Source organism: Salvia splendens, chromosome 14 (assembly GCF_004379255.2).
Source record: "Salvia splendens isolate huo1 chromosome 14, SspV2, whole genome shotgun sequence".
NCBI classification, from domain to species: Eukaryota; Viridiplantae; Streptophyta; class Magnoliopsida; order Lamiales; family Lamiaceae; genus Salvia; species Salvia splendens.
Window position 1 is genome coordinate 20,614,601 of NC_056045.1, and position 25,956 is coordinate 20,640,556.

Consider the following 25,956-nt stretch of genomic DNA (forward strand, 5'->3'; position numbering starts at 1 on the left):
TCCCTCCGTTTCAAGGAAGATGACTCGTTCCTTGAACGACACGAGATTTTATTGCAATCTTATTTTTTGTGTGAAGTGGAGAGAGTAAAGTAAGAGAAATGAAATAAAGTAGAGATAAACGTGTTTTCATTTTGAGTAATGAGTCATCTTAATTAGGACAAACAAAAAAGAAAAGTGAGTCATATTCAGTGGGACAGATGGAGTACATCATTTAAAGAAAATTTATTATTTTTGTTTATAAAAAATATTTTCAATTATGAATGACAAAATTTTAATTTAAAATTAATTAAGTAAGATAGAGATAGAAATATAGATAAAAAAAAGTGGTTTAAATGATTGTATACACTACAAACTTTATTGTGCAAAGGAGCGTTGCATATGTTCTTTTCCAATATCAGCAACCTATATCTATTAATCAAGAACAAAGCGCTTGGACTTAATTTGCATTAAACAAGGGCGGCTTTACTTATTTTATTGATCTAAACCTATCAAGATATATCTTTTCTGCCTAATTTGTTGACTATGCTATGCGCCTCCTTTAATTTTTTAAGAATCTTCCTAATCTGCGGATGCGTAATTAATTAATTATATCTAAAACATATGCAACCTCGCTATGGGTTGCATTGCCGGTATTATTTCTTGTAATGGGCAATTAAAGATTGGATAATATAATGAGAAAACAAAAGCAATACATAATGTTAAGACCTTAAGCTAATAAACAAAATGTTTTGAATCATTACCATAAAATGTTCTTATATTTAACACCAAAATAGATTTTAATATACATGTTTAATTGAGAGTGTGTAGTTTTATTACAGCAATTAGGTCAAAATTGCTTCGATTGTCACACTTAATTTATAATGTTCAAAACTAAAATTAAAATATGTTTAAGATCTTATAATACTAGAATTTAGTCTTCATCTTGGGAGGTGGCAGCCATATCATCGGCCCATTGTGGCCGACAAACTGTTTAACACAAATCACTAAACTATGACTAATGCTAATCGCAACTTTATATAAAATAATAATTAGAACAGTCAATACTCTGTAATTTCAGCATCATATATTTTTAATTTAGTCACTTTGACATTCAGAAAGATCTGTATCTCCCACCGTTAATTAAAATAATTTGGAACATTATTAAGCAGATGGATTAAAATAAATCAAAGGTGAAAAGAAAAGAATCATAAGTCAGTCATGGAAGTGGGTTGCTTGTTTTTCTCTCAAATGTGGTGGTGTTATTTGTACTAGTAGTATAAATTTGTGCTCATTATTTAATCAATTTAATAATGCAATCAATTTAATAATACAAAATTCGTTGTTAGATGTAATTCGTTGTGGGAAAATACATACTTGTCCATGAATATTTATATGTAGCAGTATAACGTGCGTGTCATTTTGTTGATCAGTGAAGAGTGTCGGTGCTACGCAAGTAAACAACTCTCAACTTACTGCTGCTATTTTTAGTGACATTCCAAAGCTGCCCACATAAATATATTTTAATCCATTATTTTTATATGTTTCCACTTTGGATCATCCAATTCCAATTCCAATTCCAATTCCAATTCCAATTCCAAGTTAATTGTAACATTATGTTTCGAGCTATTTTGAATATGTGAGTGTTATTAATAGTCAATGACCTACTACATTGTCGTCACTTAAATTAATAAACTGATTGTAGTGAGTATATGTTTATTCTTTAAAAGAAAATAATAATTTTTGTTAATCTATTTTTGGATGGAAATTACTATTTTAATAAATTTAACGTCAAGATTTAGGAATATTGAAAATACATAGTAGTAATTAATTTCGGACCATGTAAAGTTGGAGTTTTATCATTCAACTTTATCTCTATTTTAATATATAAATTTATTTTCCTTATGTACTGTTTAATATCCTAAATTTATTTTACTTGAAACTATTATTAAATAATTACTAATAAAATAAAAACTAGAGTACAATATTAATTTCTAAAATAGCATAGTACCTAACTCGATTTTTCTCATCAGCAGTTTGATCATTTTTATTATTTGCGATATGCAGTTGTGAACCACACACTACTATAAGTGATCAATCCACATCACTTATTTTCATTTATATTCAAACTTTGAAAAACATCTGAGTCCCAAAATTCCAAAATTTTCCATGTTCTTTTCATCTGATATTTTATCATCACGTAAATACATAAAAGCATATACGAAATCCAATAATATGACAATGAATACAGAATCATGACGCTCGGATCTACCCAATAACTCTCAACATAATTGCAATATTTATATACTCAAATTTAATAAACTCAAACAACATTAGTCAATTCCGCCCATCATTATCCTAATAATGATTTCTCATTATACTACTATACTCTATAATTAAACCTTCACTCCACTACCACTGCTTTAGCTTCTTCCACTTCTCACACACTCAGTGTGTAGAAATGTGAAAATTTCACACACACAAAACTGAAAAAAACACCACAAAATGCCCACCGCCGCCGCCACCATCCTCCTCCTCTTATCCTTCACCCTCCGCCCCTTATCCTCAACCCTCACTCCCCAGCCCCGCCGCATTCTCCACCAGCCCCTCCTCCCCGAAGACTCCCCCCCATCGCCACCCCCGGCGCCCTCTCCCCCAAAATACCCCTTCACCGCTTCTGCCCCCTTTTTCCAATCCTACCCCACCCCTCCTCCGCCCCCTTCCCCGGCCTCCTTCGCCTCTTTCCCCGCCAACATCTCCTCCCTCACCGTCTCCGCCCCCTCCAAACCTAGCTCCACCTCCTCCAAGCTCATCATCGCCGCCGTCGCCTCCGTCGTCGCCGCAATCGCCGTCGCCTCCCTCGCCGTCTTCCTCCACCTCCGCCACCGCACCGCCTCCCCTCGATCTCCTCCTTTCGATCAATCAAAACCTCCGATTTCCGATACTAGCAGCGTGGTTTCGTTCAATCAGGCTCAGGCTCCGAATCGCCGCCATATTCCCAAGCTTCACCGGCCTTCGCAATCCAGCGCCGAGTTCCTCTACCTCGGCACTTTAGTCAATTCACACGCCCCCGCCCCCGCAGCTACTGCTAATTACAGTAATGCTGCTGATTCGCGGAAATTGGACTCGCCGGAGCTCCGCCCGCTGCCGCCGCTGAGCATGCGGCCGGGGAACAATGCCAAAGTTATTTCGAGTAAGGATGATGAGAGCGAGGAGTTTTACTCTCCTAAAGGCTCCATTAACGGCTCGATCGGCAACGGATCAGCTTCTAGGAGAACATTCGCCGCCGTGGAAGAGGAGAATTTCAATGGCTCAACTTCGAATTCTTCCTCTACTTACTCTTCTTCTCTCCATGGATCGGGATCTCCGGCGCCGTCTGCGTCGTTTTCCATTTCTCTGGCGAATGCTCAGATTCCGACCAATTCGATCCCTAAATCGCCGGATTTAATCGAGATTCAAACTGTTGCACACTTGCCACCGCAAATGCCGTCGCCGCCGGAGGCGCGGGGTTCGGTGATTCAGGAATCTGCATCGCCGATCTCATCTTCTCCGAGTGATTCGAGTGTTTTAGATGAGAAACCGGAGTCTCCAGCTAGAATCAATAGCTCTAATCCAGCACCGGCGGAAACAAGAGATTTGGACCCTCAGTCATCTCCGTCGCCGGCTACTTCATCCTCACCGGAGCCGTCGCCAAGGAATTCTAATGCTTGGGATCGAAGTGTTGAATCTCCGGCGAGAAGTAACAGCGCACTAGAAATTGCGACGCAGTTGCCACTGAGTTCATCGCCGAGGAATTCGAATGTTTCGGATCGAAATTTGGAATCTCCAGTGAGAGATAACAGTCTTCTCGAGCATACTTTTCCAAGTCCACCAGAAATACGTGGTTTAACGGTTCTAGATTCTGCATCGCCATCGCCGTTGCCGTTGAATTCATTATCGCTAGAAAGACGCCCGACATCGAGTGCGGAATCATCGCCGAGAAACTCAAATGTTTCAGATCAGTTTGAGGAGTCGTCGGCGACAGAATCTGCATCTGAGGTTACGCCGATTTTCAATGTTTGGTATTGGAATGATGACTCTCCGGTGAGAAACGCAGCTGAAATGATATCCGAATCAGCACTACCTTTGCCCTCAATTTCACTCTTACCAGAAAATTGCTTGATGAGAAGCGAGGAATCATCTCCGAGGAATTCGGATGTTTCCGATCAAATAGAATCTCCGGTGAGAATCAGCAGGTCCGAACAGCACAACTCAACTGCAATTCCAACAGAGATGACAGCTTTAGTGTTGCCGGAATCTACATCGCCGTTGGCCGAGGATTCACATTTAAGCAGTGAGGAATCAACGCCTAGAAATTCAAATATATGCAATCAGAACGTGGAACCTCTGGTTGGAATCACCAGTTCTGCAATGCACAGCTCCGATGCAATTCCGGCATCACCGGAGATAGAAGCTTTGGTATTGCCGGAATCTGCATCGCCGATAGCCTTCATACCACCATCTCCGGCGAGAGATTTGAGTAGTGAGGAATCATCGCCTAGGAATTCAAATGTCTCTGATCCAATCGGAATCAGCAGCCCTAAAAACCACATTTCCGGCGAAATCCTGACATCTTCACCGGATATGGAAGCTGTAATGTTACCGGAATCTTCGTCGCCGTCACCACCAGAAAATCATTCAGGGGAAAATGATGACACGTCGCCTAGAATCTCAAACGCATCCGATCAAGATGTTGAATCTCCAGTGGCGTCTCCGGCAAGGACCAGCAGCCCCGAGCTTCATGATCTGCCGCCATTATCGCAGGAGATACACCGGAGAGAAAGTGAAGAAGCACTTCCACCCACAGTGAAGGATTTTGATCGGAATATGGAGTCTCCACCATACATCCCTGTTGTCCTTCTATCTGCTCCGCCCCCAGTGCCGCCACCTTTAGCCATCCCTCCACCTCCACCTCCACCTCCGCCCCCGCCTCAGAGTAAAGCATGGTTAAGCCCAACAACCCCAACCCCGGTAGCAGCAAAGAATCCTCTTCATCCACCCGCCTTGATCAATCCACTAAAACCAATTGGCTTCGAAGCTTCCACATCGATATCTCCGATGCAGCTTCCCTCCGATAACGACGAAGATGAGTTGAATCCCAAGCCAAAATTGAAGGCATTGCATTGGGATAAAGTGAGAGCTAGTTCTGATAGGGAGATGGTGTGGGATCATCTCAAATGCAGCTCATTCAAGTACAATTATTCTCAACAATTTCTTGCTAGTTTCTTCGTATGTTGAGTGCAGTGTTCTCATTTCATTCGTTTGCAGATTGAATGAGGAGATGATCGAGACGTTGTTTGTTGTCAACACTCCGAAGCCGAATCCAAATCCAAATGAAGCAAGCAGGTGGCAAGTTCTCCCCCCTCCGGGCCATGACAGTGGCGACAAGGTTCTTGACCCGAAGAAATCACAAAACATTGCCATCTTGTTGAAGGCACTCCATGTCACTGTGGAAGAAGTTTGCGAAGGCCTTTTGGAAGGTATTCTATAACATTTCGTTCGCTTTAACTTTGATGAGAATTTTGTGGTACATATACATTCAAGAATTTTGCTTATTTGGGCTTGAAACACAGGCAATGCTGAGATCCTCGGGGCCGAACTTCTTGAGAGTCTGTTGAAGATGGCTCCGAGCAAGGAGGAGGAGCGTAAGCTGAGAGAATACAAAGATGAGTCCCCGATTAAGCTTGGGCCTGCGGAGAGGTTCTTGAAGGCAGTTGTCGACATACCTCACGCTTTCAGAAGAGTAGAAGCGTTGCTCTATGCTTCCAACTTCGAATCCGAGGTTGACTACCTGAGAAAGTCATTTGCGACTTTGGAGGTATATATAGCATTTCATTCAAATCACATTCACATGAGCTTTTGATTTACCTATTTCAAGTTCATGTAACGTATACGATTGATGCTTCAGGCTGCCTGCGATGAGCTGAGGACGAGTCGGATGTTCCTGAAGCTTCTGGAAGCAGTGCTGAAGACGGGGAACCGGATGAACGTGGGGACAAACCGCGGTGATGCTCATGCTTTCAAGCTCGACACACTCCTCAAGCTCGTGGATGTCAAGGGGGCAGACGGGAAGACCACACTCCTGCATTTTGTCGTGCAGGAGATCATAAGGAGCGAGGGCGCCCGTCTCTCTGGTGAGGTGGTGGTGGAGGAATTGTCGGCAAGCAGTGATGCCAAGTGCAGAAAGCTCGGCCTCCAAGTCGTGTCAGCGCTCAGTTCGGAGCTCTCCAGCGTGAAGAAAGCCGCTGTGATGGATGCGGAAGTGCTCAGCACCTACGTTGCCAAGCTTGCAAAAGGGATGAGAAATGTCAAGGAGATTCTTGAATTGGATGAAAGCAGAAATAGATTTGCAGAATCCATGAATGGCTTCGCCAAGAATGCAGAAGAGGAGATTTGCAGGATTCAAGCACAGGAGAGCTTAGCACTTTCTTTGGTGAAGGAGATAACTGAGTACTTCCATGGGAACTCGGCGATGGAAGAGCCTCACCCGTTCCGGATCTTCATGGTGGTCCGGGACTTCCTCACGGTGCTGGACCGCGTGTGCAAGGAAGTTGGGATGATCAACGAGCAGACCATCATCAGCTCCGCCCACAGGTTCCCGGTCCCAGTTAACCCAATGCTGCAGCAGGCGACGGGGACGTTTCAGAGGCGGCAGCATGCCTCGTTGGATGATGAGAACCTTCCCCTCAATGTGTAGGCGAGTCTGGTGTTGGGTTTGTGGCTGTAGAGATGGTTTTCCGTGGGCATGTTTGATGTGTTAAATTCATAGATATGTGATATTATGTAGCTATAACAGATATAGATTAATGAAATGAAGAAAATATTTAATTTTCCACGAGCAGCTAAGTAAATAAGTTTGTCATTAATGAATAATTTCTACAATTTCGTCATAAAGGATCTACAGAGCCTACATTCTCTCTTCCAACTAAATCCCCTTCTCTTTATAAGCAATGATCAAATAGTTTCTGCAGACCTACAAAGAAACAGCACTTTTTCGAGCAATGATTCTGCGTGCTTCCTCCTCTGTAGCAGGCACAACCTTCCTGATCGTGTGCCCGTTATTTCTTGCCTTCGCCTCAGGCCGAACGGTGAAGGTGAAGTACAGCGTATTCGACACCTGCAAACCAAATCAGCACATCTGAGCAGTTCTCCACAAAATCACACATTCTATTTAGCACCATTTCTCCTTCAATGGATTCAATTCCTGCAAATATAGTTTTCAGCTGAAGCATACCTCACTAGACCTCAGTTCGGGTCTCGTCACATGTGCAACGACTTCAACATGGATTAGAGGTCGGTCTGAATTCTCAGCTTCTGTGTACAAAACACATGATTTGAAACGCAGGAAATCTCCAACGTCCACCTGCATTACCAACAGTAATTAGCTTGGTTTTCCGTTCAAGAAAACAAAATGAAGGTAGCACAAAGCAAGCAAAGAAACAAGAAAAGTAAGACTCAACTTTTAAAGAACATTGCAGCCATTTCTGGGAGGTTAAGGGTTAGTAAATTTATCTTGCTACGGATATCACGTGGGCATCTGGTAAGGTGTGGCAGGAAGCAGAAGACTTTGAATTACAAAATAAAATCTAGAGTGAGTTCATCTCGAGACACTCACTGGTTTCAGAAAATCGACGTGATCAGCTTCTGTGAAAGATGGCATCATGCCTGCAAAGGCATACGCAGTCGAGAAAGCCAATTCAAATGCTCTGTGCATAAGAAACCCTCCAAATATACGGCCGTGGATGTTCCTCTGCTGAGGTTGACAGATCAACGAGTTCTCAAGGCAAGTGTGTTTGAGAAGGATGCTGTCTCTATCCGCCAAGGCTGGCATGTCACAGAAGATTCTTCCCTCGGCTAGTAAAGCTTCGAATTTGTTCATCCCCCCATTCTCCTCGTCTCGAAGTTTCCTCTTCCTCACTTTACTTTTTGCTTCTGCTTCTTTGTGGAGCAGCTTCTCCCGTTCGGTTTCGGGGGCGAGGCGGATCACTGAAGCAGCTCTCCCTGTCTTGTAGTCACGAGCCACAAAGACAAAGTTGGCAGTTAGAGCGGTTGGGTCAGAAGGATCGGCTGTCTCTGCAGAGCACAAAAGAATTGGTCAGACTACGAGAAGCGGTGGAATCTGTGGGCTCGAGATATTACCAGGGGTGGTCTGAGTAACATCGAGCTGAATCTTGATAGACAAATGGCCAACCCAAGTAACAGCACCGTCTAATCTGAGATCAGCATTGACACTGATTGGCTTCTTCAGCACGATTTTGTCAACGGAAGCAGTCACAAGGTATAGTGGTCGAGTTGTGCTATCATCATCTGAACAGTGCTAATAATCAACAAAGACGAGAAAGAAATATTACAACAAGAAACAGCACAAGTTCCAGCAAGTAGGCATTGCAAAGTAGATACTGAGAGAACCAAAATCAGGCAAGAACAAAGAGAAGCTAGTCATACACACAAAAACGAGCGCACACACAAAAACTTCAAATCCTGCAAGCTATCTGTTGGCGCTGTAACGCATCTACTGATAAAGTCATAAGATAGCACGAGCACAGGGAAGATGATCATACACACACCAACACTAAGACTACTCAAATCCTGCAAGCTTCTGGCATTGCAAATTAGGCACTGATAAAATCATAATCGTGCGAGAAGACGGGGACGATAATGACAGACACCAGCTATTCACTCACAAACACAACAGAAGCAACTAATACACCACAAAAATCACAGGTTGAAATCCTCACATTCACAACCTGCCAGTCCTCACACATATCTTCTTTAGCAATGCTGAAGAGCTAAACCAAATAAACAATATCCTAACATCATTATGAGCTAAGCACAACAAACTCACATCAAATTGCTCTAATGTTTCAATCACAATACACAAAGGCACAGCTCAATCTACAAAAAAAACAGCGTAAAAACTATAAAAATGGAATCTTAGGAAAAAAGTGTACCTTGACAGAAATGGTGCCAGCGAGAGCATCAAGGTCTTCAAGCAATTTCCCAATTCTAACCTCATTCCAAGCATCCCTATACTGCTCCCTCAAAATGTAATCGGTAGAGAAGTTGTACAAAATGGACATTCTACTCTGCGATGGGGTTCTGGTGAGCAGCTCCGTTTGGGGAGGCGCGTCGAGAGGGGGGTGGAGAAGCCTCTCGAAAATGCTGGATTTAGTCTCCCAGAGCACGATTGTCATCGGAGAGTGGTACATTCCCGGCCACAAATTCAAGGGTTTCTTACCTGAAGAATTGGGGACATTTTTCTTGGTTGATTCATCGAATTGGGAGTTGAGAGTGGAGAAAATGAGGATTGGATTTGAGGAGGGAGAGGAATCGGCCTCCATTGAACTTAAATTTGAGCGGCTTTGCTTTGCTTTGCTACCAGAATTTGTCAATACATCATTAAATGGTGCTAATTTAATTCTTTCAAATAGTAAAAGAAGTACTCCCTTTCAAATAGTAAATGGAGTAAAATTAAATTCTAGCGAAGGGTTGGGGGCGGAGCCGGCATAGTAGACTGACTTGCAGCCGCCTTCCCCTTCAATTACTACTGACGGGGACGTTGGGGATTGATTGTAGGACCTCCATTGCTCGTAGAGTAGTTTCAAAGGTGGAAACTTTGGTCTATTCGGCGCCCCACTTCCTTTCGATTCTATCCCTTTGCGGAATTTCGGGCTCCTCTAGAGATGCTTCTAGACGTCGTAGTACTTGAAGTGCTTCTTCTGGCTAAGGTGAAACTCATCGTTGGTCTTCGCCACGAGGTCCATCTTGATGTATCATCCGGACCACGTTAGCTCACTTGCAATTCCACTTCGAAATCTCCTTTTAAATGCGGCCCCAGCGCTTCCGAAGCTTCACGTGGTCACGTTTGAACGTCCCTACTAGTCGACCAACGTTAAACTTCACGGTAACCTGCTCCCAGAACACTTTACTCAACTGACATGTTGTTTGCCGATGATAGTCCCCAGAGACATCGATGGAGTTCTTGGCTAGAAACAAGGTCTCCTCGGGGCTGTACTTCTTTGGCCTGCTATCATCAACTGCTGCACCTTGCCCTTCCTTGCACATTGGGCGACGGGCTTCATATCACTAATGTCGTACTCATCAGTACTAGCCGGCAACGGCAAGTTTATCGGGGCGGTGGTGGAACTCGTTGTCGGACTAGGAGCAACATGTTGCTCGGGCAATGTTGGGAAGTACCAATTGTTGGACGCGGCGAATTGTTCCATTTGTCGTTTGTCGCTATTAAACTACTATTGTATTACATACTAGAGGAATTGATATGAATACAAAGGAGAGTGAAATTGGTATGATAGGAATGAAAATGTTGTGAGTTTAAATAGACAAAAAATTAATTTTAAAAAAAATTTGGGCCTGGGTCCTGCTCGTGCGCCCGCTAAGTCAGGACATGCCTCAAATCGGGCACGGCCCCAGCGCCAACAACGTAGTATGTTTTTACCATGTACTCCTACAATGCTTGACTCCAAAAAGAGAGGACACAAAACTCTATTGGGTCATTAAGAGACAAATGGAAATTTTAGTTGAGCTAAGAGCATCCGCAATAGCGGATGTCCCGACGGACGTCTAACCGGCGAGTTGGTCGTCCGTCGGGGACGTCAGCTATTGCAGCGGAAGAGGCAGACGAGGACGTCCCATGCGGACGAGAGGTCATCCGCGGGTGTGTGGGGACGTCCGTCGTGACGTTTGCTATTGCGGTGATGACACGACGGACGTTCCGGCAGATGTCCAATTTTTAATTTTTTTTATTATTGTTCTTGTTCGCCGAGATGTCCACTATTGTACAGTAGGATGTTCTTATAACGCGACAGTGCAGTGAGATGTCTTTATGACGTGACAGGAGATGTTTTTGGAATGTTCGCCGGGACATCCGTTCTATTGCGGATGCTCTAAATGAGAATTATTTATCAATTGTAATTTTCTCTCTCTCAAATTCTCTACATTTTTTTATTATTAAATTATTGGACAATGCAATTAGGATAAGATAATAGGGATAAGATAAGTGATTTAGCTATTTGGATTGGCACAAATAATACAAGTATTTATGTATGTTAATATGTTTTTGTTTTAATTGCTCAATACACAACATCAATTGAGAATAAAAAGAAACGAGACAAATTTGTTCAATTTTTTTTTTTCTTTTTCTGGTAGATATTGTAATTGCAAAGAAAATGCGAGTAGCGTACCTATAATATTCTTGCTCATATATAGAGATTTGAGATTGGATGTTCTTTTATTCGTATTTATATCTTTAACCGTACACCTATGTGACATGTTTCAATCCAAACACAGCTTAAAAAATTAAAAATTATAACAGCAATTTGAGTAATTAGAGGAAGAGCAGTAAGTAGTTTCTGCATATTATTACTCACAAATTTTCACATCAATGTCTCAAACACATTTCCACATGATGCATAAAACCAAGAGCAGATTAGTTAGAGTGTTAAGGTCCCTTCTCCTCCTCGAACCTCCTTCATTTTCGTCATCGTCTTCGCAGGTCTAGTAGCCCCCCTGTATGTAAGCGTTCAAGCGGTTCAGCTCCTCGCGATGCTCCCTCACAACGGCACGCACCACGTCCCCGATCGACACCATCCCCATCATCCCACCGTTGTCCACCACCGGAATGTGCCTGATGCGATTATCTGCCAATTCAACGAGCCAATCAAGACCTTACCCCTCATACGGCCAGTTTATGTATTGATTCTTCACGGAAACCAAACGAGTACCTGTCATCAGCTGCATTGCCTTGAGAACTTTCGTGTCCGGGGTTACGGTGATGAGCTTGTTCTGCAATCAACGTGAGGCGTTGGTTCCATTTTTCATCAGGCATGAACTAAGGTTTTAGAAGCGGAGAAGAATACCTCTTCGGTCATGATGTCACCGACTTTTGTCGACTTGGATGATCTTCCCTGGACTATGATTTTCCGGAGATAATCTGGATAACATCGAAATTATAAGCACCGAAGCTGCTATGGAAGCAAGAATTTCATCTATCCAAGTTTCGGTTTAGCATAGAAGATTCTTTGAAAAATCGAGTATCACTTCAATAGTCTACCTAAACGATATGACCAAACAGCTACCCCGATTAACCCGAGTCTCAGATTTCTGCTCACCACTAGACGGTCCACAACATCATGTCTTTTACTTATAACAAAAATGGAAGTTTTGGAAACTATTTCGAAGTTGTATTTAAGCCTAAATGTGCAAGATTGAAGGCGAAACTCGTTAGTACGAAGAGAGGCACCTCTTTCTGTGATAATCCCAGCGATTGAGTTCTGTTCCCCTGGTTTAACAACAACCAGAGCTCCCACATTGTGCTGAGTCATCTACAGCGGAGAAACAGAACGGTTCAATCAACCGTGACAAGACATTCAAAAAAGTGCAAATGCAGATGCATACCGACTTGACAGCATCGTAGACAGAATCATCGGTGGTGCACCAAAGCCAGGATCCGTCCGCGCCCTTCCCCTTGGCAGTCAGGACATCGGAGATCTTGGTGCTCTCGAAGCCGTGCTCCTCAATGCGAGCTGCAGAGGTGGACTCGTGGCGAGAGAACATGAGGGCCCGCATTGCTGGAGGGACGACACGCACGTGCTGCAGGACAGCGTTCTTGAGCACACCCCCGTTTGAGAAGATTGCTTTAATTCCTCCTTGCATTTTGCCTCTACAACTGAAACAATATGATTCCCAGTTTTTAGAGCCAAAACTAGCAATTAACAAACACTATTCTTACAAGATTCAACAAAACAATTAAAGGAAAGAACTAAAATTTGACAAACACAGCAGGGAATAGATCCAACAAGAATGTGCAAAACTGTTTTCCTATTTTCTTTATTCTTATTTTCATGTAGAGTCTACTAAACAAGACTACTAAAATGAGGATCTAATAAATCTAATCACATACACATATTATATACTATTCCAAATAATTTTCAGGCTTCAATCATATAAACATTTCAGATTCCAATCTACTCCAATATAACCTTGTACAAAGCTTGATTTTTTCTCCAACACACACAAGAATGACAAAATCCCATATCACAAAATTCATGAATCATAGATTGAAAACATAATCAAAACAGAGATAAATCTTCCCAACACACAAAAAACACAGTTCACATACAAGAATGATTAATCACACATTAAAAAGTCCCATTCTTTACACACACACACACACATACAGAAAGAGGGATGGAGAGTACCTGAAGTGATAAATGTGTGGAAGTGGGAGTTTAGACTGAGTAAGAAGAAGAGTGAAGTGAAAAGCAAAGGTCACAAGAAGAAAACCCTATGCAGTTAGAGCAATCCCTACACTTTCACAAATTTAATAAGACCGCTTCTCTCTCTCTCTCTCTCTCTCTCTCTCTCTCTCTCTCTCTCTCTCTCTATCCATTATAGAGGTCACTCTGTATCAGCAAATGGCCACTTGTCACCTACAGCGTGACTTGATCATCATACTTTTCCTATTTCTTACATTTATTTATTAACAAGATCGAAACTTTAATACTGTTCTAATATTTTTTTTGATAGCCCTTTTTTCCTATTTTACTTTTTAAAGGATTTTCCAATTGCGATTAAATTGAGATTGAATATTGAAACGGTTTTCGTTGAAGGTAACCCTTTGATTTCTTTCTTGATTTTCAAGATCCTGTTTTGTTATGCAACTTGGAAATAAGATTAGGAGGAAAGGAGTTGAGAGACAATAAGTGGTGGGGACTGTTGCATATTTCTGGTATACAATTATTTATTGAAGTTAACAATTTCTGTCTTTTAATCATAGTACATTGTCACGTCGATATCAAGAACTAATTTATTGCGAATCATTTTATATTTAATTAGATTCTCTACTTTAGATTGAGATTCCTTTATTAAACAATAATTAGAATAAGTTAATAAATTGCAGAGGGGTAGAGAGAAAATACTATTGAAGACTTGGTAGTAGATGATACTAGCTAATATAAAATTGATAAAATGAGAGAAATATATTAAAGAAAATGAGTATTATTAGTGAGAAATGAAACTTAAAGAGTGATGAATTTATTAAAAATAGAAGGTGACTGATTTTATGGATAATTGAAAATAAAAAATATTAGTACTACTCATTTTGATAAAAGCTTTTAAGAATTAAAAGTAATTACTCATTTTGAGATCTATGTTTTCTGAACTGGAAACATTTTTTTAGTGAATGGAAGGGAAATTTGGAGACTTGAGGAATTATATCTGAACAAATACCTGACTAATATCCAATAATATTCTATACATAGAGGCGTCAGAAAATGAAAATTAATTAATGAAACGAATATATCGTAAATATAAAAGAACATATCGTAAGTAAAAAAGCGAATATATATTTAGGGTTTTGATGAAATATAATAAACTAGTACTATTTAGTAGTATAAAATAATTGCCTATAATGAAAAATAGATGTTGGAAGACATAAAATTATACAAAATGAAACAAAATTATTTAACGTCCATTTACGATATTCAATTAATGACAAATTATTAAGGTAAGCGTTAAGGTTGGGTGGTGCGACAAGTTTGGATAAGAGGTTACAAATTATACAATATTTAATTAGTGGGGACCATATGTAGAGTAAAATTAAAATTTATCAAATCCATGAGTCATCTTGCACTTGGAACATATCCATTACCTCAAAGCATAATATATTAATATTTGAAAAAGTAGGGATTCCATTATATCCAAAGCACTAGATTAATTAATTAATTGAAATACAATTTGGCAACTATCGATAGAGAAACTATCTCATGTCCCACTCCATCACCATCATAATAATAATAATCTATATATCAATCAATGAATTAAAAACTTATTTCAACTGTTTGTTGAACGCAAATAAATATATATGATGGTTTAGTTTAAATAAAACTAACCAACCCATACAAAGGGAGTTCACCTAAATTTATATCGACTAAGCTTAGAAATTTTCCTAAATGAGATAAAGTGAATAGTAAACATGTACACACATTCATTTATTTTATCTTAGAAAAGTTTAGTAAGTAAGTACACGTTAACAAAATTGCTAAAGAAAGCAATATAACAAAGATGTTGCAAGCAAATATTAATCCATGTAAACACAGAATTAACAAACCAAAAATCTCTATTGACCAATTAAGCATGAAATTACTAACAAAAGTGTACATTTTTTGATAGTAAAACAATATCTCAAACCGCAAAACCAAATAACAATTGATTGTGATTGTGATTGCTGCTGCTGCTCAACACAAGAATAAAATTTTGAATCGATTCTTATCAATCAAAGAGGGGATATCTTCAGGACCAGCCGATGTCAATACTCATTTTCACTCTATTCTCCATCTATCCCGTTAGTGATTCTTGTAATAATTTCATGATTGCGCAACATACAAGAATATATACCTGGATTCATAATAGAATTTATAAATCACGTAGTACATAAACCTTACTTATTTATTGTGTTGTTTGATCCCTTTAGGTTAATCAGATTATTGAATCCACTATTATAGGGGTTCGTTTGTTTGGCATGTTAGGAGTAGCTAGTCTTCATTATCTACCCTAATGTGTGTGTTTGATTGACATGTTGGTCTTCCACACGACCCGGCATTCAATACCACAACCCGAAATTGTCGGTGCTTGTTATTCCAAAAATGTTGATATCCCTATACCCGTTCAACGCTGCGATTGTGTTGTATCTCCAAAATAATGATATGACCTCTCACCATCAAATGACTGAAATACCCCCACCATTAATTCAACCACCATCCACTACACCGACTCCAATTCAAAGCTTTTGCATCCAGAAGCACAAAAATCTACCAATTTCAAAATCGGCGGTCATATTTCGAGATTTCGCATCTATGGGAAAATCGATAATATTGATTCGTACCATGTTAATCCTTGAAGATCTTGTTGGGCGGGCAGCGTCGGCGTTTAATTGTGCAGGTAGAATCGAATTGAAGATTCTGTCGGCTTCGCCGTTGTGTGGAGGTTGAATCCAATTGCACCTGCCCCGGGTACCGCATACGATCCATGTCTGACCAAGATCAACTGCAGAAGGTAATATTTTTTAGAAATCCGAAAAACTTTCCATCTTCAATTTGTGACCGACCTAAATTGATTATGTACATAATACATCGATTTTTGGGAATTAGATTTGTTTGTTGTGTCTGAATGCATGTTAATACATATGTGGGTTGACATTATTTGAATTTATATTTCCATATTCCAATTGATCTGCAGTTGATTTGTAATCCAAGAGATTGAAGTCGACATGCTCTGTTTTAGCATCGTGAATTTTGAGAATTTTGTTTTAATTTTGTTTTCATTGGTGTGGTTGATATTGGGCAAGCTGAATTGACCTATGTTTTTAGATAGAGCAGACAATATGACTAATTGAGAGTACTGAAGAAAAATATATGCCAATCTTCGGTATCTAGATTAATCGACTTTGGAATGTTGTATATTTGCTTTTATGCTTGTGTAGTGGTTCTTGTTTGTAACTGCAATGCTGCTAGACGTAGTTTTACTAAAATTTACATTGATTTAATCCATATAGGGTCTCCGTAAGTCTGAGGCGCGAATGAAATTTTGGGAACGCGCCAAATAGGCCTTTTGAGGACAATTCGGGAATTATGTATAATTTATGAGGCCATTTTTGGCAATAGAAATTTGTATCTCTAATTTCAGTTTGTCATACCAAACAGAGGTATTGCAAACATATGATACGTATAGTGACAAACAAACATAGAAAGGTGATTACTACGCAAAACAGAAATCATGAAAATAATGTTAAATATATGCTAACATACGATAGACCAACATGACAAACAAACAAACCCTAGTATTTCAATCTATTGTATGAACTATTCCAAATACAGTCATTCTGTAAAAGAAAACTAGGAAACCTGCTGGTAGAGACTTCACTTATTATCAAGTGACTTTTCTGTGTCCAGTACATTCTCTACCATGAAGAGTACTAATAGGTAAACAATCATTCAAGTAAATGAAAGGGCCAAGTAGATGAATAGCCATTTGGGCTCTTGGATTGTTGGACTAATAAATTAATTTATTTATAGACACCTACAATTATATAATCCATATTAATCTACTAGCCCATTTCTTTTCACTATCAGCCCAAATCCAAGCTTGTAATCTCTCTTCTTGTGATCAATCCGCGCGACACATTGTATGATCTGAGAGAGAAAGGTATGGGAGTTTCCTTTAGTTATAGGATGGATTCATAAAAATTATCTTGTTTCATTAACTAATCCTTCAAATACTCATTAATAACCAATAAAATTAAGCTAATAATAGCTCGTGATCCGAAGCTACCAGTTGTATTTCCGAAGTCCGTACAAAGGTGAAAATAAAACGCTAAGATGAGGAACGTCTAACCTATTGGTTATAGACCAAATGAGCGTTCTCTTCTAATCTTCTAACATGGTACTCTCTTCTAACATACTAACTAGTCTTCTAAAATGAGTTCTAATATTTGGTCCGTAACACATGTCCATGTCATTATTCATTTCTTTGAGGCAAACCACAATTTTCACAATCTTATATTTCTCATAATTCCTCTAGCCATACATCTCACACTAAATTTTTAGTTATTAAAACAATTTATAAAATTGAAATACAAAATGAACAATATATAGTGAAATTATTTCATTAAAAACATTCAAAACATTGTAGAAATTGAAAAAAATGCATTCATAAAAAATTTATATGTCCTAAAAATAGAAAACTACTTCCTCGACCTTATCCTGACGCAGAGTGCACTGATCATATTGTTGTGCATCTCACATGCCATCTCCGACGTCGATGACATATTCCCCTTCTTCAGTTCGACCAACTGTTTGACCTGCGTAACGAGGTTGAGTTCGCTCATAGCCGAAGCAACTCTATCTAGATTCGGGTTAGGTTGGGGTGGGGTGGGGTGGAGGGGTTCAGTGATCAGACCCGCCGAAGCCTTCTTCCTTGCTTTTTCTCTTTGCCGCATTGATCCTCATCAGACGGGGTGGGTTCTGCATCTCTCCCGCTCGTGGAGTGGTCTCCGCTGAAAATTTAGATCTATGTGGCCCACCACTTGCAGTTTCGGACCCACATGGATCAGTAATTGTTGCTGAGTTATGTCACATATATGATGATTTGCAGCTTGCTTGAGACAACGGCATATGAAGTATTGAAATTGACAATGACAACCAAGTTGTGGTCTTTATGATCAATTCGGGATAGAGGAGATGGAATTTGCTTCAGTCTTGTTCGAAATATTTGGTGTATGTGTGACAAAAATTGGTAGGTGGTAGTAACACAAGTATTTCAGTTGTGGATTGTCGGATCGAGATAAAGGGTTGTATCTGCACGAGGAACCATCAATTGAGGTACGGAACTTGTTATTGAGCAATCGCTTAGAACTACATATACTCGAGCAGGATAAGCTGTAGTATTATTTTTTGGATTAAGTTTCCATATTGGAGAACTTTTAGTATAGAGTCTTTTGTTAGTTTGAATTGGTTTTGCTCTTGAGTGGATTCACTCTCCAATTAATTAATCATCACTCTTTGCCCTCATTTTCTGATTAATCTCATAAGTTCATCTTACTTTAATATCGTTTCTTTAATTCTACTATCTTGTTTAAATTATAGAGTGAACTACACTAATACTCTCCGATCTTGTCGAAAAATACATCAATGATCTCTAAAAATTTTTAGAGCCTATTTGGTCCCTAGAAATTACATTTTTGGTACCTGTCGGTCTTTTATACCCCTCTACATTAAAAAAATCTCCTAAATGCCATTGAGGGCATTTTCGGTATCTGGAAATTACACTTTTTGGCACCTCTTCAATCATGCAATTATTTTGGCCATACATAAAAGCACCTTTTACAACAAAAAATATTTTTTTTGAATTAATTAACTTAAACTTTTTAAATAATTACTTGAATAACGTATAGATTAAGCTTTATAATGAAAAAATTACTATAGTTCGCTTTAATACTTTTAGTAAAAAAATGTTACTTACAAGAGTTACCTTTAATTTACGTTATATATACTTCACTTAAATTTTAATTATTATATTTAAAAAATATTTTTCACTATACTATATTTTAATTAAAGTAATTAAAAATTTATTTGTCACTCAAGTATAGTTACATTTAAATATTTAAGTAACATTTTTAAATAAAAAATTACTATAATTCACTATAATATTTTTTCTTCTCAAATTTTAAAAAATGAAGTAAAATTTTTAAGTAAAAATAAATCCCACAAAGAATTTTCAATAATTCACTTTAATATTTATATTGAAAAATGTTACTATTAAATATAATTTTTTCTTCTCAAACATATAGATTAAGTTGTATAATAAATAATATTTAATTTTAAAAATAAATAAAGCATAATTAAAACATTAGGTTTTTTATTTCAAAATTTTGAAATCATAAAGCATCAAATATTATTTAAATGAAAGTATAATTGAGTTTATAAAAGAAAATGGTGATGGAAGAAAAAATGAAAAAAATTAAAGAGTAGAAAGGTCCAAAATGCCCAAGAACTTTAAATATTCACACTAGTGGTGCCTAGGGTTATTTTAGTCTTATTGTACCAAAAATGATATAAAAAAATTTTAGGGACCATTAGTGTATTTTTTGATAAAATCAGGGACTATTAGTGTAGTTCACTCTAAATTATAAGCAACATAATTAGAAATAACGAGCTGATGATATATATAATCGTTATTTGTTTTTCTAAATTATGTTAGTCTGATATAAGCTTGTCTTTGGAAGAAGATTGAAAGACCTAACGCAAAAACATAATGACATATGCTTAATACTTTATAATTATGTATGGTAAAATCTGTTTAATATTATAAGACTTCTGAGTTCTGATACTATATTGTGATTGTAATTTATTTTTTAAATTATAGTACTGTTTATTGCCATTGCTTTTAACTTATAGAATTCAATTTATTTGAGTATTTTCGTTTGATATAGTAATATTCTTCAATCAAAAGATTATGATTTTTGAAAAAAAAGTATAAAAATGAATTGATGGCTTGGATACCAGTGTATCAAAAAAAAGTCATACAATATATTTTTAATATATCTTCTTTTAAAACGTAATTCAAGGCATCAGAGATTAAAGTCTTTACTAGTAATTATTATGCTAATTAGAGAAAAAACCTTCGAAAAAATGAGAGGTCATATGCTCATAACTGGTTTTTGGATCCACCACTGTCTTTATCATCCTTGAATTTATTGCAAACCATATGAATAGTCACTAAAACTGATTATTAATATAAGAGTTTAAGTACTCTAATTAATCAATAACGAAATTATAGTATTAACCCATTTGATAAGAAGGTGGGATATGAGAAGATATATAAAATAAGATATTTTATTGTTGTTTAATAGAAAAGAAATTATCTAAATTTGTATAATACGGAGTATTAAATAACAGTGGCTTAACCTGACAAATTGATGGATTAAATAAACATGGTTAAAGTTACATTTTTGGCAAGATTGAGGCACACCATTGTTTTATGTTGACTTTGAGTTAAGCTTAAATATGATATCGAACAATTAGAAATGTCCAAATACCTCATCTATCTTGATATTACTATCTTATTAAACACGTATGGAATATGAACATAAATAAAAAAAATTAGGACCTATAATGAATTTCAACTTTTATTTAAAAACTTCGAGTATAAGATATTTCTTCTATCTCACAGTAGTTAAATCGTATTCACTTTTTGGACCACCTAAATTAAGTTGTTTCTATTTTTGCAAAAACTTTATTGTCTTGCAAACTTTACTCTAGAGTGATATTTAATTTCTTTACTTTATTTTCTCTCTACTTCACCTCTAAACACTCATTTTGTAATTTTTGTGCCAAAACGGAATGTTCCAATTAACGGATTCAAAGACAAAATCGGAAAGAGAAAAAAACCTAAAATTGCTTATACATATGCCAAAATACAATGATGTATATATAATTGCTTTGGTGATATTAGCAAACAAGGGAGGCTCACATAAATACAGTATCAAAGAGTCTTCATTTTACTAGTTTTTACAACCCTTTCTCACGAATCGTTAGCAGGTTGAACTTCGTTTTGTGGTGGTGGCGGCGGCGACGGAGTGGCCGCCCTACGGCCGAAGGCGGAAGCCATCTGAACTCCGGCCGACGAGCCCCCTTCTGTCGAGCCTCCTTCGGCCGATCCACCACCGAGCGCGCCTTTCAGCCCTTTCTTCCCCTTGACCTTCTGCGCCCACCCGATGAGGCCGGCTTGCACGTGGTCGTCAAAGATCGACTTCTTGAAATTCGTTCCCATCTTCGTTCGACACATACGGATTGATAAGTTTTTTCAGTGGTGAGTTTATCGAGTTAGAACGACGAGGAGATCCCGGAAAATTAATTACCTGCGTGACGAGAGCGTAGAGCGGCAACGTGCTGTAGCTGCAGAGAACCTGAATGAATACACTGCAAAGAAAAGCAACGGGTCAAGACTCGTGAGAAGCGGGTTCAGCAACGAGTTTTTCAGGAGGCGGAGGAGGTGAGGATTTACCCGATGATGAGGCGAGGAATGATGTACCGGACGTGTCCCATTATGCATGAGTCGAAGCCGTATTGGACCTGATAAAAACGTCGAAATGAAGGGAGCTGTTTAACAGAGAACGGAGTTTACGGTTTACGATTTAGAGTGTGATGATAAACTCACCCAAATCCAGAAGAAAAATGCTATCTCAAAAGCATTTTGGAAAAGAATGAAATGGATCAAGACGAGGACGATCTGCGGCCGGCTGAACCAAAAATGATCGTCGGATGGCCGGACAACCAGTTCACCTTCGATGGCAATGTGCTTTTCAGCGACCTCGTGGGCAAGCTCGCTAATCACGTGCTCCAGTTTGGTGCCGACAGCAAGAAGAAGCTGCAAACCGAGATCATTGTATTGTCACGAATCATGTTATCGTTTCATTGCAGAAACGGGGGAGGATGAATGCAAACGGACGTATAAACCATGGAAAGTAACAAATATTGTATTGAGCTCGTGAGGGTACTCACGAAGAAGGGAACGAACGCGATCCAGAAGTAAGTATGCCAACCTGCAAAACGGGAGATTGTCTCGTGTTAATGTGCTTTGTTTCTAAAGGCTACGGGAAAATGGAAAGTGGAGAACAGTCGAGATCTAATAACAGTATCGTACCATTCACGTTCAACAGCAAGAACACGATGACAAAGACCCACAAATACCAACTGCAGAAAATTCGAAGAGGAAATGAATCATACGCACAAGCAATATTCAATCTGGCTAAATGATGAATCACCTTATGCCAACGACAATCTTGAAGTCGTCTTCCAAAGCACGAATCATGTACTTGTGGAAATTGAACTTCGGACTCCCTCGACAATGTGTCTGTGAGAAAAGGAATAGTTTTTATATTAGCACATGCCATCTAAAACTGAAAAGAAACCGAAATAGGAAGCGAATCAAAGATGAAGAGGAAGGTAGGTTTCATACCGTTATAAAACCTAGTCGAAGAGCTGCATAATCCGACTTGGTGACAGAAGCATAAAATTGCTTAAAGAAGGCATGCTGAAATATATCAAATGGAGAAGTTAATACTCAGTAGTGTTGAAAGTCACTGGAATTTTTTAGGGATAAAACTTCAACTTACCAACCATCCTAATACGGCGGAATTTTTACCCACGCCCAAAAATCGCTTCTTGATGAAATCGTGATCTTGAACACGTGTGACCTTGTGTTTCAGAGCTGCACATTGTAATCCATGATTTAGATGCAAGAACGGTAGAATACACTCAAGGTTCAAGTTAACTAATTTACAATGCAGTGAATCTATACCGTTATCCACATCATAATTATCTTTGGATATAGAGTCTTCCCAATGCTTCCATTGCCGTATCTACACATAAGATTCAATTTATTCAAAGCCTTACTAATAGGACTAACTGAACATCCAACATAAGTCGTAAAAAGGTGAAATGGCTACACTGCTCACCTTTGCCCCTCCAAATACAATAGTGAGGACGGAAAATGTGACGTGGACGATTGCTAGAACGAAGATAAAGATGTGTAGATGATGCAACGCTTCCAGAGATAACATTGGTACTTTACCCTGCGGATAAGATGGGTAACAGGTAAAACGAGTGGTTGAAGAATCCAAACATGAAACGTGATATTGATAAAAAAAAACATCAAAACAAATGCGCAAAGTGTTCTACAGCATATTACTGTGGAAAAAGCGACCATAGGCTGTAGGCACATATGATGCCATAACAATGTAGAATCTCTAATTTTAGTTCAGAAAGACCACTTTCAAGATTTGTTGTTGAGAAATTTGGAAAAAAAAGCAAGAGTTTCCAAATTAGGCGAATTGATATTTGGGGAAATTACGTAAGAAAGAATTGTAATAGTCTGAACATTGGGGGATAAAAAAACTACTTACTCCGTTCTAGAAATGTGGGAGACAATTTTCATTAGGCACATCACCTCACGTCCATAAATAAAATTTGGATCCGGGAGTTCAATAAACACGGTTTAAGAGGCTGAGATTCTCAAACCAATAAACTCATTTCGTGACGACACTTCTTCATTTAAGCGAAACTACCAAACATGCTAATGAACTTTTTCTTTCATATACAAATGTATCAAAAGCATGTGGCAATACACATAATGGTGAACCTGCAACGCCATTCTTGGAAAACTAACTGAAACATTACTATGTTCCAAGATTCCAAAGTCACCATCAACCCAGGAAAAGATAGATAAACAACATGTGCTCTCGCCTATCGTACCTAAATGTGTCTCAAATATGCACAAGTGTAACTAAAACATCCATATACGAGCAGCAACTAGACTGTCTACGCACGTCCTCTCCACAGTGATGATAAACACTCGAGCACAGTAAAGAAAAGGCATTCTCCTAGATCGAATTTCGTGAGAAGAGATAGATACCTTTGCAGCACAATAACCAGCAGCAGCTTCTTCTGCTAGCAGGCGGCGGTGGCCCCCACTCACTTCGGGGGTGGCATGAGTGCCATTGGATCCTTCACCACCAGAGGAAGGTCTATCCGAGAGCGAACATGGCAGGAAGTCATCCATGATACCAGAATTCACGCAGATCTTGACTATACGACCTTGAAACACGGTCATCATAAGAGATATGAACCCGAGCAGCATCAGCTCTGTCTCCATCCAATAATTCCACATCAGTTGTTGCAGTATAAGTAAAAAAAATGGCATAAACAGAAGATGAAGGGATACCTTCTTTAACTTTCTGTACGGCTTCATAGAGTGGCTTTTGCTTCTTTTTCTTCAAATACTGCAAATTTTAGCAAGCATTGGTCCGCTTTTTAGCAGCAGGAGATATTTCAAGAAAGGGCTAAACAGAATCTTTCAACAAAAGGGGAAATCAGACACACAAAACACACTGATCTTCTTCAAATAGTAGTAACTAATAACAGTGACAGTTTCAATAGCACACCCAAGAATTCAAGAAACGCCTCACAAAAATAAATATTTTTTCAGAAACAGAAACTCCAAAGACATGAAAATCACAATATCCACCACTTCCAATAGTACCTTTTTATTAAAAAAAACACTTTTTTAGTTTTCTTCACAAATAAACTCAGATCAAAAAAGCAAAAGAAACCATTTCCTTCTCGAGTTATATTATACAATGGGACAGCTCTACAAACAAGGCCACGACAAAAAAATAAAATAAAAATGGGACCTTTACCTTTCCAGTGTAGTGAATGAAGCGTTCAACGGCGAGAGAGATGGCGACGATGACCGTGCAGACGGCGGCGACAACCCACGTCGGAGTGAACTCCAAGCTCACCCCTTCTCCTTCTCCGCCGGCCATTTTCCGTTAAAGTTTGAGTCTTTTCGAGAAACCCACTTCAAATCACAACGGAAAAGGGGCTAAAAAGCATAGAGATTTAGCAATTAAAAAAAGTGGTGAAGAATAAATAAGTAATAACAATGGCTAGGTGAGTTGAGGCGCTGAAGATAAAAGAAGAAATAGAGACAGGTGTGATATAATAATGGAGTTCAATTAATCAGAGTAAATGCAGGCGAGATTAATCTGCGCGTTATAATTAGCGGAGTTTTGAGTTAAGAGAGTGAATGAATAACCACAAAATTCCACTGATTATTGCAGTTGGCATCTTACTAACGCCGTGTTTGGTTTCACAAATAAATAACTGACCGTTTATTTGTCTTTTATTACAGATTTAATTTCTCCTAAATATAGTATATTATTTATCATGCGTTTGAAAATATCTAAGAAAAATTATGAGGATTTTAAACTTATATTACTATATAGTAGTAATTACTAAGTATTGTTATGCTTCTGATTAATAACTTTTTCCTTTAATTACTGCATCAATAAATAATTAATATACATTTAAAATATTAACAATATATTACTATAAAATAAATAATTTATGAAAAGTTATATTCTTTGAAATTATATTTTGAAGAGTTATAATTCTCAATAATATTATATTTTTGACAAACAAACGCCCCTAAAAATCCTTTACGTCGTGTGTGGTTTGCCAAAAAACTAAAGGTTTTTTTTTTCATAAATGAGTTTTTCTTTTTTAACATCTTAAACTTTGTTGATAAGGAAATATGAATTGTGTTATTTTATATTAACATGGGTTGTTCATCTCATTTATTATAGAGTGGGGTAAAGATTCCTTTTAGAAATAAAAATAATAATAGGTCTGTAATATATCGCTTGCTTTTATTTTGAGATTTTCAAAATAAAATAAAGGAAATTGACTATAATTCTAATCAATATGACTACATTTGTTAATCTGGAAAATGAATGTTTATGGTAAATGAGTTTTCCTTCTTTTGACTTTTTTTATGGAAATTTGACTTGATTTTTTTGTTATATTC

At 38.3% G+C, this 25,956-nt stretch overlaps 4 protein-coding genes across 5 annotated transcripts; 1 reads left to right on the forward strand and 3 right to left on the reverse strand.

Moving 5' to 3' along the window:
• The first annotated feature begins 2,402 nt into the window (after window positions 1–2,402).
• On the forward strand, window positions 2,403–6,905 carry LOC121763661 (formin-like protein 1). The gene is made up of 4 exons (XM_042159723.1): window positions 2,403–5,207; window positions 5,284–5,495; window positions 5,589–5,833; window positions 5,924–6,905. The coding sequence occupies exons 1-4, from the start codon at window positions 2,482–2,484 to the stop codon at window positions 6,710–6,712; spliced, it is 3,972 nt and encodes a 1,323-aa protein (XP_042015657.1). The 5' UTR covers window positions 2,403–2,481; the 3' UTR covers window positions 6,713–6,905.
• LOC121763662 (acyl-coenzyme A thioesterase 2, chloroplastic-like) lies at window positions 6,859–9,559 on the reverse strand. 2 transcript variants are annotated; one of them, XM_042159725.1, is made up of 5 exons: window positions 8,967–9,558; window positions 8,155–8,332; window positions 7,631–8,088; window positions 7,250–7,378; window positions 6,859–7,132 (listed from the first exon to the last, which is right to left on the reverse strand). In XM_042159725.1, exons 1-5 carry the CDS (start codon window positions 9,354–9,356, stop codon window positions 6,989–6,991), a joined length of 1,299 nt encoding a protein of 432 aa, XP_042015659.1. In that variant the 5' UTR covers window positions 9,357–9,558; the 3' UTR covers window positions 6,859–6,988. The 2 variants fall into 2 exon arrangements, 1 of the variants encoding a protein (XP_042015659.1); XR_006042458.1 differs by lacking the exon at window positions 6,859–7,132 and having other exon boundaries at window positions 7,248–7,378; window positions 7,476–8,088; window positions 8,967–9,559.
• A 1,800-nt stretch (window positions 9,560–11,359) lies between these two features.
• On the reverse strand, window positions 11,360–13,414 carry LOC121766103 (CBS domain-containing protein CBSX3, mitochondrial-like). Its single transcript, XM_042162445.1, has 6 exons — window positions 13,233–13,414; window positions 12,430–12,700; window positions 12,275–12,356; window positions 11,892–11,965; window positions 11,757–11,817; window positions 11,360–11,672 (listed from the first exon to the last, which is right to left on the reverse strand). Exons 2-6 carry the CDS (start codon window positions 12,685–12,687, stop codon window positions 11,530–11,532), a joined length of 618 nt encoding a protein of 205 aa, XP_042018379.1. The 5' UTR covers window positions 12,688–12,700; window positions 13,233–13,414; the 3' UTR covers window positions 11,360–11,529.
• Window positions 13,415–20,963: 7,549 nt separating this feature from the next.
• Window positions 20,964–25,186, reverse strand: LOC121763437 (MLO-like protein 1). The gene is made up of 14 exons (XM_042159447.1): window positions 24,788–25,186; window positions 24,313–24,370; window positions 24,004–24,233; window positions 23,048–23,164; window positions 22,891–22,951; window positions 22,706–22,800; window positions 22,549–22,623; window positions 22,355–22,443; window positions 22,234–22,283; window positions 22,092–22,132; window positions 21,748–21,957; window positions 21,595–21,662; window positions 21,449–21,509; window positions 20,964–21,360 (listed from the first exon to the last, which is right to left on the reverse strand). Exons 1-14 carry the CDS (start codon window positions 24,911–24,913, stop codon window positions 21,112–21,114), a joined length of 1,530 nt encoding a protein of 509 aa, XP_042015381.1. The 5' UTR covers window positions 24,914–25,186; the 3' UTR covers window positions 20,964–21,111.
• Window positions 25,187–25,956: the final 770 nt, after the last annotated feature.